The sequence below is a fragment of the Miniopterus schreibersii genome, assembly GCF_964146895.1.
Source record: "Miniopterus schreibersii genome assembly, chromosome: 16".
Classification (NCBI taxonomy): domain Eukaryota; kingdom Metazoa; phylum Chordata; class Mammalia; order Chiroptera; family Miniopteridae; genus Miniopterus; species Miniopterus schreibersii.
In genome coordinates this window covers 3,486,543-3,503,644 of record NC_138116.1, presented here as the reverse complement: position 1 = coordinate 3,503,644, position 17,102 = coordinate 3,486,543, and the positions used below count along the sequence as shown (strand labels likewise).

At 61.9% G+C, this 17,102-nt stretch overlaps 2 protein-coding genes across 5 annotated transcripts in view; one reads left to right on the top strand and one right to left on the bottom strand.

The window, feature by feature from the left end:
* MYO15B (myosin XVB) overlaps positions 1–15,530 on the top strand; it is a gene marked incomplete at its 5' end in the record, with an annotated part of 28,882 nt that extends 13,352 nt beyond the window's left edge. The window contains 44 exon segments of the mRNA XM_081161989.1: positions 489–582; positions 1,255–1,311; positions 1,609–1,666; positions 1,877–2,007; positions 2,663–2,758; positions 2,852–3,087; positions 3,166–3,344; positions 3,551–3,623; positions 4,049–4,210; positions 4,446–4,546; positions 4,638–4,714; positions 4,846–4,930; positions 5,121–5,219; positions 5,358–5,467; positions 5,565–5,720; positions 5,939–6,038; positions 6,207–6,300; positions 6,302–6,314; positions 6,357–6,631; positions 6,708–6,798; positions 6,923–7,142; positions 7,602–7,714; positions 7,944–8,003; positions 8,513–8,588; positions 8,722–8,840; positions 9,017–9,135; positions 9,206–9,353; positions 9,600–9,711; positions 9,819–9,988; positions 10,363–10,514; positions 10,658–10,721; positions 10,813–10,885; positions 11,157–11,233; positions 12,530–12,606; positions 12,694–12,809; positions 12,903–12,997; positions 13,100–13,177; positions 13,280–13,376; positions 13,514–13,659; positions 13,799–13,914; positions 14,236–14,369; positions 14,566–14,699; positions 14,789–14,929; positions 15,100–15,530. Coding sequence (XP_081018115.1) covers positions 489–582; positions 1,255–1,311; positions 1,609–1,666; positions 1,877–2,007; positions 2,663–2,758; positions 2,852–3,087; positions 3,166–3,344; positions 3,551–3,623; positions 4,049–4,210; positions 4,446–4,546; positions 4,638–4,714; positions 4,846–4,930; positions 5,121–5,219; positions 5,358–5,467; positions 5,565–5,720; positions 5,939–6,038; positions 6,207–6,300; positions 6,302–6,314; positions 6,357–6,631; positions 6,708–6,798; positions 6,923–7,142; positions 7,602–7,714; positions 7,944–8,003; positions 8,513–8,588; positions 8,722–8,840; positions 9,017–9,135; positions 9,206–9,353; positions 9,600–9,711; positions 9,819–9,988; positions 10,363–10,514; positions 10,658–10,721; positions 10,813–10,885; positions 11,157–11,233; positions 12,530–12,606; positions 12,694–12,809; positions 12,903–12,997; positions 13,100–13,177; positions 13,280–13,376; positions 13,514–13,659; positions 13,799–13,914; positions 14,236–14,369; positions 14,566–14,699; positions 14,789–14,929; positions 15,100–15,159 — 4,984 coding nt within the window. The 3' untranslated portion in view covers positions 15,160–15,530.
* RECQL5 (RecQ like helicase 5) overlaps positions 15,530–17,102 on the bottom strand; it is a 30,375-nt gene continuing 28,802 nt past the window's right edge. For all 4 annotated transcript variants that reach the window (XM_081162103.1, XM_081162102.1, XM_081162104.1 and 1 more), the window contains 4 exons: positions 16,973–17,063; positions 16,523–16,747; positions 16,247–16,316; positions 15,530–16,157 (listed from right to left, as the gene is read on the bottom strand). In XM_081162103.1, coding sequence (XP_081018229.1) covers positions 16,057–16,157; positions 16,247–16,316; positions 16,523–16,747; positions 16,973–17,063 — 487 coding nt within the window. In that variant the 3' untranslated portion in view covers positions 15,530–16,056. The remainder of the gene's footprint in view (positions 16,158–16,246; positions 16,317–16,522; positions 16,748–16,972; positions 17,064–17,102) is intronic.

Below are 17,102 nucleotides of genomic sequence, written 5' to 3'. Positions count from 1 at the left end.
GGATAACAGAACTAAAACCCGGAGCGGTAACTAAATAGGAGGGGAGCCCGGCTGGCGTGGCTCAGGGGTTGAGCATCGACCTAGGATCCAGGAGACTGCAGTTCGATTCCTGGTCAGGGCGCATGCAGGGTTGCGGGTTCGATACCCAGTGGGGGGCGTGCAGGAGGCAGCTAATCAATGACTCCCTCATCATTGATGTTTCTCTCTCTCTCCCTCGCCCTCTCCCTTCCTCTCTCTGAAATCAATAAAAAATACATTTTAAATAACTAAATAAACAAACAAACAAAATAGGAGGGGAATGATCCCAGGGAGTCAGCTCCGGAGTCTAAGGTCATAAAAAGTGACCCCTTCTGCAGAGCGTTCTGCCCTTTTCCTGTTGCCTCCGTGAAGCCCCCGGGGCCTTCAGCTTTTACATTCATGTCTTGGCTCGGAGGATTCGGGCACCGGGTGTAAGTTCGGACTCCTCCCCACCCGTTCCTGGCCTCCAGGAAGCGGTACCTCCGGCGGCGGGCGGCCCTGGGGCAGCTGAACACGGTCCTGCTGGCAGCCCGGCCCCTGCTCTGGAGAAGGCGGAGGCTGCAGGTGAGGCGCTGCCTGCAGCTCGGGGTAGAAGCCAGGTACCTTGCTGGCCTAGCTGGCTGAGTCCCGACGGTGTCCACCCTCCTAGCCCAACCACTCAAGGTCAAGGCCTCGGGCCACTGCTGGTCAAGCTCTTCCCACTTCTGTCTGCCTGGCCAGGGTAGGCTGGGGCCTCTGGGAAGTCACTGCCTTCCTTCATCCCTGCCCGTCCCCCCAGGCCCACTGTCCCCTCCCTGCCTGAAGCATCTTCCATCCCCTCCGGCCCTCCCTGGGGCCCACCCACTCCCCTCTCGTACCAGATGACTCCTAGCTGAGGGCCATAAAGCAGCTCAAAGGGCAGTGCCCACATACTGCCCCTCTCTGGCCCCTCCCTGGCTGGACTTTGTCCCCTGAGACCATTCCTTCCTGTCTTCCTGCCCTCCTGCCCTCCTGCCCTCTTCCTGCTGCCCTGACGGACAGGCAGTGATATCCGCAGAGCTCAGCTGGTGAGGGCTCAGGCGGCTGGGGGCAGGCAGCTGGCCCCTCTGGGTCTGTGCTCATTCCTCTGCCCGCTTGTGTTGGGGCCTCCAGGGGGCAAGAGGGGGCAGCTGAACTGCCCCGCTGGGGAGGAGCTGCCAGGAGGCTCGGGGTGGCTCCTCTCGAGAACATCAGCTCCTGCTGCATTTGCCCCGACAGCTTGGGCATTGGTCTGGCTGGCACGACGGCGGGTCCTCCGAGAGCGTGCCAAGCATGGTAGGTGCCTGGAAGCTAGAGGGTGTTGCTGGGTTATGAACCTGATGAAACTAGCATAGCTTGGGGGGAGTATGGGATACCAGGGGGACCGGCATGGGTCTTGTCCCTCGAGGGCATCTGTTGTGCCCCCTGAGAAGAGGTCTGGATGCCCTTGGTGTTCCTCTGAGGGCTCCTGGGACCCTGTTTGTGTGAGTGTCCAGGGTCTTTGGAGGGGAAGTTTATGGACCAGGGGTAAGGAGGAACACTGGGTGCCTGAGCCCCTTCCTTAGCATCTGGTCAATGACTCCTCCTTGACAGGAGCTGGAGCGCCTGGAGATCCCCGCCGAGCTGGCCCTCATGCTGAGAAAAGAGGAAGGTGAGTGTGGCTTGACTGGTGTCGCTCTTCCCGTGACCCCTCTGTTGTTTAGAGAAGGGTCTGTCGCTGTGGTCCCTCCCTCTGGTGCTCCAGGCTCCCCTGAGAGCTCACTGCCCAGCTCCCTCTGCAGGGGGCTAGGGGCTGAGGGTGAGGGCTGGAGGTGGTACCAGAGCCAGGTGCCTAACCTGGGCGTTTCTGGGCTGCCTTCAGGCCGTCAGCACGCACTGGCCCAGAGCATCACCGAGGCCAAGCCCCCAGAAGTTCCTGCCCGGCCCAGCCTAACGCTGCCACCGGACATCGACCAGTTTCCCTTCTCCAGCTTCATCCCCATCGGCTTTCAGGTGGGCCCCCCAGGCTTCAGCTCTTCCTGGCTGATGCCCACAGTTCCCCAGATGTTAGCCCCCGCCCGGCAAAGGCTGTCTATCCCTCTGCCTCCACCCACCCCCCTTCCTCTCCCGTCCCGGGCATTGTGAACACAGCTGCATTGCTCGGAAACTGTCCACTGAACCTAAATGACTCACTCTCGAGTGTTACTCAGATCTGGGATGCCACACCTGTGTCACACCTGTGGCAGTGCCCTGCTGTTGAACTCGTGTTAAAGCGTGTGTAATGACCAGGGACACTGTCCAGGCAGCAGCGTTGGACTCAAAACTGGACATAGAATAGAATCCCAGTTTTGTTAGAAACAACAGTGGGGGTGGTGATGGCTGTATTTGTGCCAAGAACTAGAAAGCAAAAGGCTAAAGCACTAACTGGTTGTGTCTGAAGGTGGAACGTTGGTGGTTTTTATTATCCTTTACATGTTTTCTGCACACATGGGCATCGATTTTCTAATCAGAACAAGCAATTAAGCTGCATTTTAAAGATGGTTTTCCACGCCAGTCCTCCCTTCCCCCTCTCCCAGAGTGATGCTCCCGCGGGCTCCCCCAGGCTGTCTCCAGCAGGTCGGCACAGAGCAGCCCTGCTCAGGCACTGGGTCACCCTCCTTCCTTGCAGGAGCCATCTCTGCCCAGCCCTGGGCAGCTTCTGGCTAAGCCCCTGACCCGACTGGACGGTGAGAACCCTCAGCATGCCCTGGATATTAACAAAGTGGTAAGTGACACATCAGGGAGGGGACAGGCTCCTGGATGCTGGTTGGGACCGTGAGCCCAAATATCCTGCCCTCGCCTGGTGTTGTGTCTGCAGATGCTGAGGCTCCTGGGGGATGAGTCCCTGCCAGCCTGGCAGGAACAGACCATGGGCACGTACCTGGTGAGGCAGGGACAGCGCTGGCCAGGGCTGCGAGATGAGCTCTTCAGCCAGCTCGTGGCCCAGCTTTGGCACAACCCCAGTGAGCAGCAGAGCCAGCGCGGCTGGGCCCTCATGGCGATCCTGCTCAGCGCCTTTCCCCCAACGCCCGCCCTTCAGAAGCCGCTGCTCAAGTAAGCGGCTTGGCAGGTGGAGGCCCGGGGGGTGAGGTCCGCAGGCCGCCCCCCCACAGCCCTGTGCTGTCCCTGCAGATTTGTGTCCGACCACGCCCCCAGCGGGATGGCAGCACTGTGCCAGCACAAGCTGCTGGGGGCCCTGGAGCAGACGCGGCTAGCCCCCGGGACCACCCGCACCCACCCACCCACTCAGCTCGAGTGGACGGCCGGATGGCGGCGAGGCCGCATGGTGCTGGACGTCTTCACTCTCAACGGTGATGCCCGCCTCCTGCTAAGGCCTCCCCAGGCCCACGGAGGAGCCAGCCCTGCCCCTCCCCCTCCCTGGGCCCCCCTCCTGCCTCACCCCAAAACCCCAGTCTCCCTTCTGGCCTTTCTTTTGGAGCCCCGTGGGGACAGCAGCCCCTTCCCAGCGGGGTGAACCTTGCGCTCTCACTCTTGGTCTCCCACCCTCGGCCCGCAGATGAGTGCTTCTCAGCAGAGGTGGAGTCCTGGATCACGGGGGAGCAATTTGCCGGGTGGATTCTGCAGAGCAGGTACAGGGGCCTGTGATGAGGACAGTGCAGCCAGCACTGAGCGTGTCCGGTCCGCCTCCTGAGTACCCCCTCCTCCCAGCCCCCTCTCCCACCAAGCACCCCCGCAGCTGCTCCCCGCAGGGTGTGCGGGGTAAGCGGGCAGGGTCCGGACAGTAGATTCAAGATGGGGGGTGAGAGTGGAGATGATACATACGGTCCACGTTCCAATTAAGGTGAACAAATAAACGTGTGTGTCAGAGCTGGTATGTAAGTAGAAGGGTTGTGAGCTGCAAATAAGGGAACCTGTCTGAGCCACCTGAGTCCTCACCCAGGTTCCTGTCCCCTTCTGCGGCTCTCACCCCTTGGCCACCCTCAGACCCTTGCCCTTTCAGACAGTCATCTGCCTGGCTGATCACACCCCTAATGTGTACCCCTGTCCCACCCAGAGGCGTGGAGGGGCCGCCCCGTGGCTGGTCCGTGTCACTGCACTCCGGGGACTCCTGGCAGGACTTGGCTGGCTGTGACTTCGTGCTGGACCTGATAGGGGAGACCGAGGACCTGGGAGATCCTGCTGGTCCCCCCAGCTACCCAATTGCTCCCCGAAGCTTGTAGGTGCCCCCCCAGCACCCCTATCCCCAGCCTGCCCCTGTCCCTATATTGGCCCCCGCAGCCACCTCATCAAACCCTGGGGTTTACAGGTACTGCCACAGGTCCAGCCCCCCCCCCCAAAGCCTCCTCCCACTTTGTGGGGACAATCCCCATGGCAGCTTCTATACTTTGCCTCAGCCTGGGCACTGCCCCCAACCCAGGTACCCTCTTAGCTGGGTCCACTATCTCCTGCAGAGCCGAGGACATCCCTCCTGCCCCTGGCATCCAGGCCCCCTCACTGTCCCTAGGTCCCCCTCCAGGTCCAGCCCCAGCACTACCTAGCAGGGGCCACACAGGTAAGGCTGGGAGTGGGCACACTGAGGTCGGCAGAGTGCTGGGAATGGTGGTGCCCCAGGTGGGTGACACTGACCCTCCTCCACTCCACAGGTGAGTCCCGGACCTCAGGAAGCCTGGATAGCTACCTGGACAACATCTTCGAGCCAGTCCTCTCCCCAGGCCTCAGCGTGAGTGTCCTGTACACATATCCCACCCCACCCCTGCCCCTACCCCTGCCCCACTGGGGCCTCTGCTGCCCCTCCCATCTCCCCCAGGGCTCTAACTCTGACCTTATGACCTATAACCTTTGTCCCTTCAGGATCTGGAGCAAGTCAGGGCTCTGAGCAGCCGCATGAAGGGAGGGGGCTCCATCGGGCCCATGCAGCAAGGAAGCTACCCCATGAGTGAGTATGGGGCTGAGCACCCATCCAGGGTTTGCCTGGCCCAGCAGCACAGGCAGGCATGGCCTAGGACCCCTAGATCTGGGGTCAGAGCTCCAGCCAGCACCCTGGGCCTGTACTCTTTGCCTGGAGCTGGAGGGAGGTGATCCGTGGGCCCACATAGGGACCAACCTGGAGGGCCCTGTTCCCTCAGTGTACCCAGGGATGATGCAGATGCCTGGATACCAGCCGGCTATGATGCCTGCGCCCATGCCCATGATGCCAGCAATGGGCGGAGTCCCTGCCATGCCAGGTAAGTCTGGGCTGGGGCACTGGGTCCCTTTTCAGGCAGGGACTGGAGGATGGAGGGTCCTGCCAGGGGCATAGTGGGCAGAGGGCTTGGAACTTGGCCCGGGTGCTCACCTGCCCTGCCCACCTGCCATACTCGCAGCCATGGTGATGCCGCCACAGCCACAACCACAGCCCTTGCTTCCCAGCATGGACGCAAGGCAGCTGGCGACTCAGCAGCAGAACTTCATCAACCAGCAGGCGCTGATCCTGGTGAGGGTGGGCAGGGCTCCCAGATTGCCTGGTGGGAACAGGTCTGTGGGGTGGGGCCAGGCCAGCTCTTACCTGGCACCCCTCTCCTCCCCCTCAGGCCCAGCAGATGACTGCCCAGGCCATGTCCCTGTCACTAGAGCAGCAGACACAGCAGCTCCAGCGTCAGCGCCAGGCCCAGGCAACTCCAGCCGTTGCCCCCAAGCCCAAGAAGCCCCAAGCCCCCCGAGAGGAGCCAGAACCTGAACTGGAGCTGGTGGGTGCCTTCCTGAGGGTGAGGAGAGGCTAGGCAAAGGGCAGTTCTAGATGGACAGCAGGTTCCAGGGCTGCAGGGATGAAAGATACAGGGTCAAGGGAGTGGGAAGATGCAGAAAAGATGCCATTGGACCCCAGTCCCAGGGATCGAGGGATTCACTGTGAGAGTGGCAGCTTGGCTGGCAGGGCTGTTCCCTCACTTCCCCTTCCTGCCTGCAGACCTCGCAGGAGACCTCGCAGGAGACTTCGCAGGAGACCTCGCAGGACGAAGGCAGGCACAAGAGCTTCCAGCAGAAACGGAACTATTTCCAGAAGATGGGTGAGGGGACTTGGGGTGGCAGGCCCATGGAGAAGTTCCGCCACAGCTCCAGCCTGACTAGGGGACAGTGGGGCGCACTCCACTCCCCTGGGTCTATGTGGCCTGTCCAGGAGCATGGGTGGGCCAACCAGGTGGATGTGACAGGCAGGGCCATCTGGGCACTTACAGGGCAGCAGCAGATCAAGGTGAAGATGGTGAAGCCTCCGGCCAAGGTGCAGATCCCCCGAGGGGAGGAGCAGTTGGAGGAGCAGGAAGAGGAGGAACCCAGAGCAGGTGGTAGAGAGATGGGGAAGGGCCTGGCTTTGCGGTTTTACACAGGGTCTCACGCGTTTCCTCTCCTCCTGGTCAGTGCCATCTCCTCCGGCCCCAGTAGTGAAGAAGCCACTGACACAAGGTGGGACCAAAGCTGTACTGAAGGCTGAGGCAGAGCCGGCCCAGGAGGCGGAGCCTGGCCGTGGTCCCAGGCAGGCGCAGGGCAGACATGCAGTGGAGAGCTCGGACCGCCCGAGCCAACCTAGCAGGGAGATCCGTAACATCATCCGCATGTACCAGAGCCGCCCAGCCCCTGTGCCTGTGCCTGTGCAGCCGACCAGGTGGGCCTGGGGTGGCTGGCACTGCCCACTCCCCAGGGAGAAACCCTGAAGACTGCTGACCTTTTCCTCCTCTCAGGAAGCCCCCCCAACCTTTCCTGAAGAAAAACAACCCTAAGGACGAGGCTCTGGCTAAGCTGGGGATCAGTGGTGCCCACTCGCCCTCCTCGGTGAGGCCCATCCCATCCCATCCAGGGCACAGCTGCTCTGCTCACAGTCCAAGGCTCTCAGGGGTCAACTTGGCCTTCTCCCAAGACACAGCTTATGTTGTGTGCATTCTCTATGCCTCCACAGATGCTGTCCCCCAGCCCAGGGAAGGGCCCTCCACCGGCTGTGGCCCCTCGACCCAAGGCCTCACCACGGCTCAGGACCTCCAACTCCATCAGGGAGAAGCAGGGGCCCCTTCAGCAGCTGTTCGGCCAGAACCCACCCACTGGCCATGCACCCCGACTTCCACCAGCACCCCCACTGCCTCCACCTGGGGACTTGGCGACCCCTTCAGCTGGGCCTTGTGGTAAGGAACCCCACGACCCCATGCAGTGGGCTTCCTGGGGTAGGGGAAGGATTCCCAACAGCCTCTCAGTGCTCGCTGGTGGCTGAAGACAGCTGCTCTGGCTTCTGGACTTTGGAGCCCCAGCTTCCGCATTCCCACCCAGGGCAGGGCCCAGGTGCCCCTGCGACCTGTCTGGCACTGAGGAACTGTCACACACAGGGTGTTGTCCTTGACTCAGAGCTAACAGCTCTGTCAGAAATTTAATGGCCCTACTGATGTGGTCACAGAGAGCCCTGGAATGTCAGGGACAGCAGGGAAAGTCTGAGGCAGGAGATGGGACTGTGGGCAGGGACGAGGCAGTGGAGAGTGAGCGGATGGGCCTCTTAGGGCCACAGGGAAGTGAGTATCTTCTCTCCCTGAGCCCTGTCATTCTGGCTCTGGCCTCTCCTCACCGACACCCTCGGCACCCCCCTCTTCCAGGCAGAACAGAGCCCATGGGGGACCAGGGGATCAGCACCCAGCTGCTCCTGCCCTCTGGCAGCGTGTGCTTCTCCTATACCAGTGCGCCCTGGAGGCTGTTCCTGCGCAAGGAGGTAGGCATGAGCGCAGGCCGCAGCGTGGCCTCTCTGGGTGGGGAGGGGGTGGCAGGCTGTGCAGGACCTAGCTGGGGACCCCAGCATCTGCTTTCCCCACACACAAACACAGGAAGGGGCTGCCCCGCGACCCACCTTTTCAGGCTGGTTTTCTGCCTGCCTGGGAGGCAGAGGTGGGGCAGGAAGGGGCTGCGCAGGTCTGCTCTCGCTCACCCATGCCCTCCTCTAGGTCTTCTACCCCCGGGAGAACTTCAGCCATCCCTACAACCTCAGGCTCCTCTGTGAGCAGGTGAGAGCACAGCCCGTCTGCGATGTGTCCAGACAGACCGCATCCACACCCAGGCCAGGTTACTGCCAGCGCGAGGGCAGGATCTCCGCCGGCACTCGTGGGCACTTGCTGCGTTTAAGCCCTGCTTCCTTGATGCAACCCTCACAGCGTCCCTACGAGGAAGGACCGTTCTCGGTCCATAACAAGGATTAAAAGTAGTGTATACAGTACCCAACATGGGCTGAGCACACAGTAGGTGCTCACTGGATGCTCCTAGGACTGTGCCTGTCTCCCAGATCTCCAGTAGCCTCCCCAAGTTCTTCTTCAGGGAAACTCACTTCCCCTGACCAAGGAACAGCAGGAAGTTGGGAGAGGCAGGTGGAGCTCTGGGTGGCCAAGGCCCTGGGCTTGGAAGCCCCACACCCCTCCCTGCTCCATCTATGCCCACGGGCTCCCCAGCCTTTCCTCCATGCGTGGTGCTTTCGTGGTGGCCTCAGGGCCTGGTGGTGACCACCTGGCTCTGCCCCTAGATCCTAAGGGACACCTTTTCTGAGTCCTGCACCCGGATCTCCCAGGATGAGCGGTGGAAAATGAAAGACCTGCTGGGTATGGTCCAGGGACCCTAGAGTCAGGGAACTGGGATGCTGGGGGCTGGGCCTGCCTGGAGGGAGAGAACAAACTCTGGGGTCCCTCCCCGTGAGGGAGCCTCAGGACAGTCCGGGGCTGTTCCTGCCTGCAGGAGACCTGGAGGTGGGTCTGGACTCACTGGACACCACTGAGGACAGTGTCAAGAAGCGTATCGTGGTGGCCGCTAGGGACAACTGGGCCAATTACTTCTCCCGCATCTTCCCCGTCTCGGTCAGTGAGGTGGGGGTAGGGCTGGGGATGACAGCGCCCCGTATGGACCGAGGCACACGGCTTGGGCCTTCTGCAGCAGGGATGGGAGTTGGGGGCGGGGGCAGTGGAAAGATAAAGGCATCTTGGATGGTGGAGGGGACCCCACAGCCTGTCTGTGACCTCCACCTTCTGGGCAGGGCGAGAGTGGCAGCAATGTGCAGCTGCTGGGCGTGTCGCACCGGGGCCTGAGGCTGCTCAAGGTGACCCAGGGCCCCAGCATCTACACCCCCCAGCTGAAGACTCTCTGCTCATACAGGTGAGCTTGGGCTTGTGAGGGGATAGGGGGGTGAGATGGCCCCCAGCTCATGCCCCCACCCTGTGTGCAGCTTTGCTGAGGTGCTGGGCGTGGAGTGCCTAGGTGACTCCACCCTGGAGCTGACTCTGAAGAGTGAGCAGCTAGTGCTGCACACGGCCGGGGCCCGGGCCGGGGCCATCAAGGCCATGGTGGAGCTCTTCCTGGGCGAGCTCAAGAAGGCAAGCCTGGGCCCGGGGGAGGGGGGAGGGGGGGCTCCCTGTGCTTCATGGTGCCCTGTCTGGGTTGGCTGGCCTCGGGCTATTGGCCAAGCTCCTCCAAGCTGCCTGGGGTGGGCTGGGAGTTCCAGCTGGGTCTCTGGGGTGCTAAGGTGGGAATGAGGCCAATGGGGGGGCAGGTAGGGCAGGCGGGACAGGGGTCACAGGCAGGTTGGCTACTCCTTCGCCTGCTTACCCTCCTGCCTGCAGGACTCTGGCTACATGGTCGCCTTGCGAAGCTACGTCACTGATGACTGCAGCCTCCTGAGCTTCCACCGCGGGGACCTCATCAAGCTGCTGCCAGCGACCAATCTGGAGCCAGGTCTCTCCAGGGGCAAGCAGGGCGCGGACAAGGAGGGTGGCACGTGGGGAGGCTCCGAGGGCAGGGGGCCGGGCGGCTGAGGAGCCATCCTTTCGCGTGCCTTCCAGGCTGGCAGTTTGGCTCCACCGGGGGCCGCTCCGGACTCTTCCCTGTGGACATCGTGCAGCCGGCTGCTGCCCCCGACTTCTCCTTCTCCCCGGGGCGGAGCGCTGACCGGCGCAAGAGTCAGCTGCTGCTCGGAGAGCCGGGCCCAGCTCAGAGGGAAAGGGTGCTGGAGGTGAGGGAGACAGGAGAGAAGTAGGAGTCAGGAAGGAAAGGGCTCCGTTGCCCCAGAGCAGTGAGGATCACCCTGCCACCCTCTCCTAGTTTCTGGCCTCATCTCCCCAGCAGGACTGTGAGCTCCCTGCGGGCAGGGGCTGCGCTGTCTGCCCCTCGAGTGTCCCTGGTGGGGCTTAGTTCAGTGCTGCCCTAGAAGATGCTCAATAAAAAGCTCTTGACTCTCCTGACTGGTGGTGTGCTCATTGCAGCTGCTCTGCCTGCTCCTCTAGGCTTGTGCAGGGCAGGGCGGAGCTGGGCTGGGGCTAGGGCTGGGGCAGGGTCTCTGGACGGGGAGTGGGCTCTCGGGTGGCACCAGGTCTCCTGTGCTCTCAGGGCCCCTCCCGACCCCAGAGCCGGGCACATAGTGACAACTCGGAGGCCAGCAGCCTGCCCTTCTCTGCGGTCTCTGCTGCTCTGTCCATGGACTCCCACAACTACACCATGCAGGAATTTGCTCTGAGATACTTCCGGAATCCCCAGCCCTTGTGAGTGTCCTGAGCCCACCCCTATGCCCATTTGTCCTCAGTTTCCCTGAAGTGGGCTTCCCTGCTCAGGGCCACCAGGCCACAGCCTGGGATGGGGCGGAAGGGCTGAGCAAGCAGGGCTGTGCTCCCCTCTGCCCCCTCAGGCTGGCCCAGGCAGGTGGAGGCGCTCAGGGGAAGGCCATGGCCAGCCTGGTGCAGTACACCAAGGTAGGCAGACAGGCGGGGAGGAGTCGGGCCAATGGACCTGCCTCTGGGCCCCACGGACCCCAGACCCACAGCCTGGCCTCTTTGGCTACAGGTTCCCATCCAGGAGTCCCTCATCGACTTCGCTGATGAGGACATGAACAGGCAGGCTGTGGAGAGCTTCCAGAGTGAGTGGCTAGCCTGGGTCCCCATGTCTGCGGTGCCTTGGACCTAGGCATCCTGTCCCTCTGGTGCGTGCACCACGTGGGGCTGTGGATACCCACCGAATGCCTCTGAGCCTTGCTTCCTCATCGGTAAAGCTGAGCCTGCCGCTCTACCTGACTCACACACATTTTGAGAGCAAGGCATCAGATGGCCAGGGAAAGCCCTGTATGGGGACAGTGTGAGCCAGGGCCAGGCCCCCAGCCCAGCTCCCCATGTTTCTCATTCTGTCTGCAGTTCTGATGCAATTTATGGGGGACCAGCCTAAGCCCCGGGGCAAGGATGAAATGGATCTCCTCTATGAGCTGCTGAAGGTAAGCAGAGCTATGTGTGCTAGAAGCTGGGGAGACACTGGGAGCCTGAGGATGAATTCTTGACCTCCTGCGTGGGCCTGAACAGGATCCTCCTTCCCTTTTTCACTATTCATTTGAATCACACACAAGTATTCATTGAGCACCAACTATATGCTGGTGGGCATGGCAGTGAGCCAAGCAGGCTAAGTCCCGGCAGAGCTTACACCCTAGTAGGGTGAGACAGTCAGTGAACCAGGGGCAGTGTGTCAGGGCGTGAAAAATGCTGTGGGGAAGGCAGGGGAAGGGGCTGCGACAGTGCAGGCTTGGCGACAAGGTGATACCCGAGCAGAGATCTGAAGGAAGCCAGGGAGTGAGGTATGTGTGCATTGACAGAGAGAGGGGCAGAGGTGACAATCCTCATGAGAGGGTGAGCCTCAGCACAAGCAAGGCCAGCGTGGCCGGAGCCCAGTGAGCTAGAGGAGAGCAGAGGATAGGGCCCAGGAGGGACAGTGGATCCCGGTCACTGCAGGCCTTGCAGGTCATGGTCAGGACTTTGATTTTTTTCAAGAGATATAGAAAAACCACTGGAGGGTTTTGAAGAGAGATGTGGCTTATGTTTGCCGGGGCCACTGTAGCTGTTGCTTGCTATCCTGGGAGCCTAAGGGCAAAGGAGGTTATTGCAATGATCCCAGGTGAGAGGTGGTGCTGGGGTCCGAGAGGTGGCAGCAGAGAGCAGAAGACTCAGAGAAGCGGGTTCTGGGGAAAGAAATGCGTGTCAGACATGAGAGAGGAGCCCGGATGCCACAGGCCTTGGCCAGAGCAATGATTGTGTTTGATAAGGAAGCCTGAGGGAGGAGCGGGTCTGGGCTGCTGGAGGAATTTCGGACATGCGGGGTCTGAAGACACAGGGCTCCGAGGGGAGGGCCTGCGGTTCAAGGGAGAAGTCTGGGCTGCAAGCAGGCACTGGGTCATCAGCAGATGCAGGCAGTTAAGAAAATCAGGGAGTGAGTACAGACAGAGGTCAAGCAGGTAAGGAGAGTCAGCAGAGGTGACTAAGAGGGACCAGAGAAGGCGGAGGACAGGCCGAGCATGGCCAGGAAGCAGGTGAGGACAGTGACTTCGAGTGACCAGTTGTGCGGATGCTGTTAAGCTGAGACAGAGAGATGACCATGGGACTGTCACCTTGACTTGGCCCCCGGCCTCCAGCCTTTAGCAGGATTTCTGTCCCCCTGACTTCAAATCCCACGCCATCCCTACCATACTCTACCTGCCCCCCGATGCCCCTCCCGTGTCCACCTGCCCTTTCTGTCCCCACAGCTATTCAGGGAGAAAGAGAACCTCCGGGATGAGATTTACTGCCAGGTCGTCAAGCAGGTCACAGGACATCCTCAGCCGTGAGTGTGGGGGCTGCTGGGGAGGGGGGGCGGGCAGGCGGCTGGCTGCTGAGGTCCCGCAGCCCGAGCCCGGGCTCTGTCCCGCAGAGAACTCTGTGCTCGAGGCTGGAGCTTCCTTAGCCTCCTCGCCGGCCTCTTCCCCCCGTCAACCACGCTGATGCCCTACGTGACCAAGTTTCTGCAGGATTCGGGCAGGACTCAAGGTGCCTATGGGAGGGGCTTCCGGGCTAGGGTGTCGGCTGCTTGGGGAGGGGTTTGGAGATGTTTGTGACCCCCAGGCCGGCTCCTCTCCGCAGAGCTGGCCCAGAGCAGCCAGGAGCACCTCCAGCTCACAGTCAAATACGGGGGGCGCCGGCGACTGCCATCCCCGGGTGAAATGAAGGCCTTCCTGGTACTGGGGGTGCAGGCGGCTGGGCATCTGGGTCTCCCTTGGAGGGGGGTGAGAGCTGGGGCCTTCACCTATGGTGGACTGACCCTGCCACATCCTCGGCAGGAAGGGAAAAAGGTGCGCCTGCTTCTGATCCACCTGCCCGGAGGCGTGGGTTACAAGACCAACATCGGGACTTTCACCGTGAGCTCAGGGCCACCAGAGAGGGGCTGCAGGAGGCAGGGAAGCTGTGGGCACCAGTTCTGGGCCCCTGGCACCCCGTCATGGCACTGTCCCCATGCCCAGGTGGTAGCAGAGGTGCTGGAGGAGCTGTGCTGGAAGATGGGCATCACAGACCCTGAGGAGATGCAGGAATTCGCCCTGTTTGTCATCCAAGGGGAAGGTGAGCCACCTCGCCGGTGGGAGGGCGCCAGGCGGGAGTCGGTGGCTCACCCGCTGGGGCCACTCTTGTGCCCATGGGTGAGGCAGTTCCCATGCTGGGGCTGGCAGGGCGGTCTGCAGACCTGGGCTCCCTTGCAGGCCAGCTGGTGCGGCCCCTGAGGCCCCACGAGTACCTCAACAACGTGGCCGTGGACCCGGATGTTAGCCTGCACAGCCGGCGGCTCAGCTGGGACACCCGGCTGCACTTCGATAACCCCACCTACATCAGCACCCATTACAGCCAGGTCAGCCCCACCTGGCCCTGGGCTGCTGCACTGCCTGGGCGGGGGACCTCCAAGCCTCCCTCCCCCACAAGGAGGGGGGATGGTGGCAGGAACTGGCGGGGCTTTAGGGCACAGTAGCCCCTCACTGCTCTGCCCTCAGGTGCGGCGGGACTACCTGCAGGGGAAGCTGTTGATCAGCGCCCAGGCAGATGCCCAAGTTGCTATGCTGGCTGCCCTGCAGCACATCAGCAGGGCCCACGAGGAGCCCCCCTCAGAGTGAGTGTGAGCACGGCCTCGCCAACCCCTTGTCACTTCTCTTGTCCCTCCTGTGCTGAGGTCCACCTCAGCATCCACCCCAAGGGCCTCTCCTTCAGCCCACAATCCAAGGCCAAGGCCATTCACCTGGACTCTCCTTGGCCCTGACCAGGTGGGCCTGGAACAGTGGAGGCAGTGTACCCCTGCCCTCCTCACCCCAAGCCCAAGGGCATGGATGCCTCATTTTTGTGTCTGGATCCTCAGTCTCACCCATGGCAGTTACTGGTTCATTTACTTAGCACTGGCTGTATGCCCAGCCTTGACCGACCAGCTGTGTCCTAGGCACGATCTGTTGACTTACTTGCCGAGGCCGCTGCAAAATCAGGTAAACGTGGCCACCATGAGGAGCCTGGTGGACCAGGAGCTGAGGCAGCTTCGAGGGTGCAGCTCCCAGGAAGCACAGATCAGCTTCATCGGTGGGTCTGGGGCAAGGGGGCTGCTGGGGACGGGGGAGGAGGGAGGCGGCCCAGGAGGGAAGGGGGGAGCTTGGCGGGGCTGAGAAAGCTTCTCCACCTTTCCTGTCCCTCTCACCTGACCTGGGGGCCAACTAGGGCAGGTCCCAGGGCCCCAGTGGCCAGAGCTCCCATCTTCCCCCCCACCCTCCACCCCCAGAGACTGTGAGCCAGCTGCCCCTCTTTGGTTACACTGTCTATGTGGTGCTGCGTGTCAGCGACTTGACCATGCCCCGACCCAGCCTCCTGGGACTGAACCGCCAGCACCTCATCCTCATGGACCCCAGTTCCCAGGTGGGCCAGGCTCCTGACCCAGTGTACCCCTTGGCATTCCTCTCCTGCCACTTGAGAGGAAGCAAGTTCTGTGTCTCCGCTGCCCCCAGACACCATGCTGCTCCATCGCCCTGAGAGACCTGCATCGGCTCCATCTGCTGAGCCCCCTGGATGAAGGGGGGCCCCCTGGCCTGGAACTCAATTATGGCTCTGCTGACCACCCCCAGACCATCTGGTTTGAGCTGCCGCAGGTGAGTGGCCAGGGCCTCTGACCAGCCTGGGAAGCTGGCAAGTGCCTCACCTGGGGCTGGCATGCCCGGAGTTGGCCCAGGCTGATGCCCACTGCTCAGGTGCAGTGTGGGTGGGGGCAGACGTGGGGACTGGCTGGGGAGCCCTGTCCTCACATGTCCATGCCCCGCAGGCCCAGGAGCTGAAGCACACCATCATCTTCCTGCTGGACCACGGTGCCACTTCCATCTAGTGGCTGGTCTCACCCAAGGGGGGAAGTGAGGAGGAAAGGGCCCCTCCCTGGGTCAAATCTCATCCGATGGTCTCCCTTGGGTGCTGTCAGGTCACTCTGGATTGGACTTCATGGCTTGGCTGTTCTGGAACCTGCCCAGCATGGCCCAGCTGGCCCATATGGTGGCCATGAGGGAGGGGCTGCTATAGTGATATCACCAGGGAGAGTCACGAGACTCTCTCCGGGGCATGTGAGGGGCTGTAGGAACTCGGCTTGGGCATCTGATGTTGCTCAGTCTGGGGGAGATGCCCACCTGGCCCCGGCTCATCAGCATGAACCCAGACCTGGGAGAAACAGCTGCCGCGGAAATAAAACTCGTGTGAGAAAAAGGCTATGTGAGCGTCTGAGAATAAATAGGACTTTATTCCTTTGGTAGCCATCTCGGCCCAGCCTGGCCTTGCGGACCCGAGCCAAGCGGGAGCTCTGCACCTGGCCAACAGGGCCCCCCAAGGGTGTCCCAACGCCGTGCGCAGGTGGGCCTTGCCCCTGGCTTACAACTTAAGTACAAGAGGTGGAGGGACCGTTTCTTCTTCCTGTTCCCCTGGCAGCAGCTGCTCTAGCCACGCCCTTCTAATCTGGGGACCCCCTCAGAAAACCCAGCCACAAGAGCCAGGAGAGGCTGGAAGAAAGAGGGCCTTGGGCCTTGCAAGAAGACAGAAAGACAGGCTGACTTCTGGCCTCTGACCTTGATTTGGGAGGTGTCTGGGGCCATCTCCACAGCAAGGCAATGGTGGGGAGAGGGAAGGACCCTGAGAAAAGAGATGCCCCTGGCGTCCACCTTCCCTGTTCCTGAGTCAGGCCCAGGCTGGCCAATGGTAGAGTCTGGGGAGGACACTGGCCCCGCTGGGCAGCAGTTGGTCATTTCTGTGGGTCACACAGGCTGTGCCAGTCAGCTTCGCTCTCGCACCGGGCCCGGCCATGGAAAAACTGCTTGATGAGGTTCTGGGCCTCTTCCTTCACTACAGATTCAGGGTGGGGGAATGTGAGGGCTGGCCTTCTCCCCCAGAACCCCCCCAGTGCCTCCTGGCCTGGCAATGCAGGCACTCACCGCTCCTGCCAGGAGAGGGCTTCTGAGCTAGCAAGTGTGAGAGGTGGCGGGCGAAGGCTTTAAACAGGTCCTGGAGGCAGAGGGTGAAGAGAAGCGGAGGTACAGAACCTTGCTCTGCCCCCTGAGCAACCCACAGCCGTGACCAAAGGGCAACACAGACTGAGGGAGAGGCGGCTGGCCTCAGGGCTGGCCCGCTTCCCTGGGGCTCACGCTCCCTGCCCTCCCTGCACTGTGCCACGTAGCCCAGGGGAGGGCGGAGCCCACCACCTAGCCTACCTTGGATGCAAACCTGCCCTCTTTGTAGAAAGGGGTCAGGCACTGGACCACAATGTTCGCAGCCACCTTCAGGGAGATGCCAGGAGCTGGGAACTGGCAGGAGCCTTGGGCTGTGTGGTTCATGGTGCCCTGATCACCGGCCAAGATGTTGTCCTTGGCCTCAGCTAAAACGGAGGCATCAACAGAGGGGCGAGGCCTCTTGGGAGCCTGGCTCTCTGAGTTCTCCTGGGCAGGGCAATAGCAGAGGGTCACTCTTGGGATCCCTGTCACTGTCCCCTCCCCTTCTGGAAGACTGGGCCACAGCACCTGCTGGCTCCCTCCAGCCCAGCCCAGCCCACCTGCCCCTGGGATATGGGAAGACCCGATTTTCCCCAAGCCCCTAACCCAGAGCGGAGCAGATGCGGGCCTGGTCCATGAATCTCCTCCCTCCTGCTGTGGCCCTGTCAGTACCTGCTGGGGTCTGGGCCGCTTGCCCCTCGGTGTCTCCTCTGTGGGGATGAGCCGGGCTTTAGGGGGCCCTGGGTCTCTGAGTGGACAGACACTGGCCAAGGAGAGAGCAGGCGTCAGAACTCCAGGTATT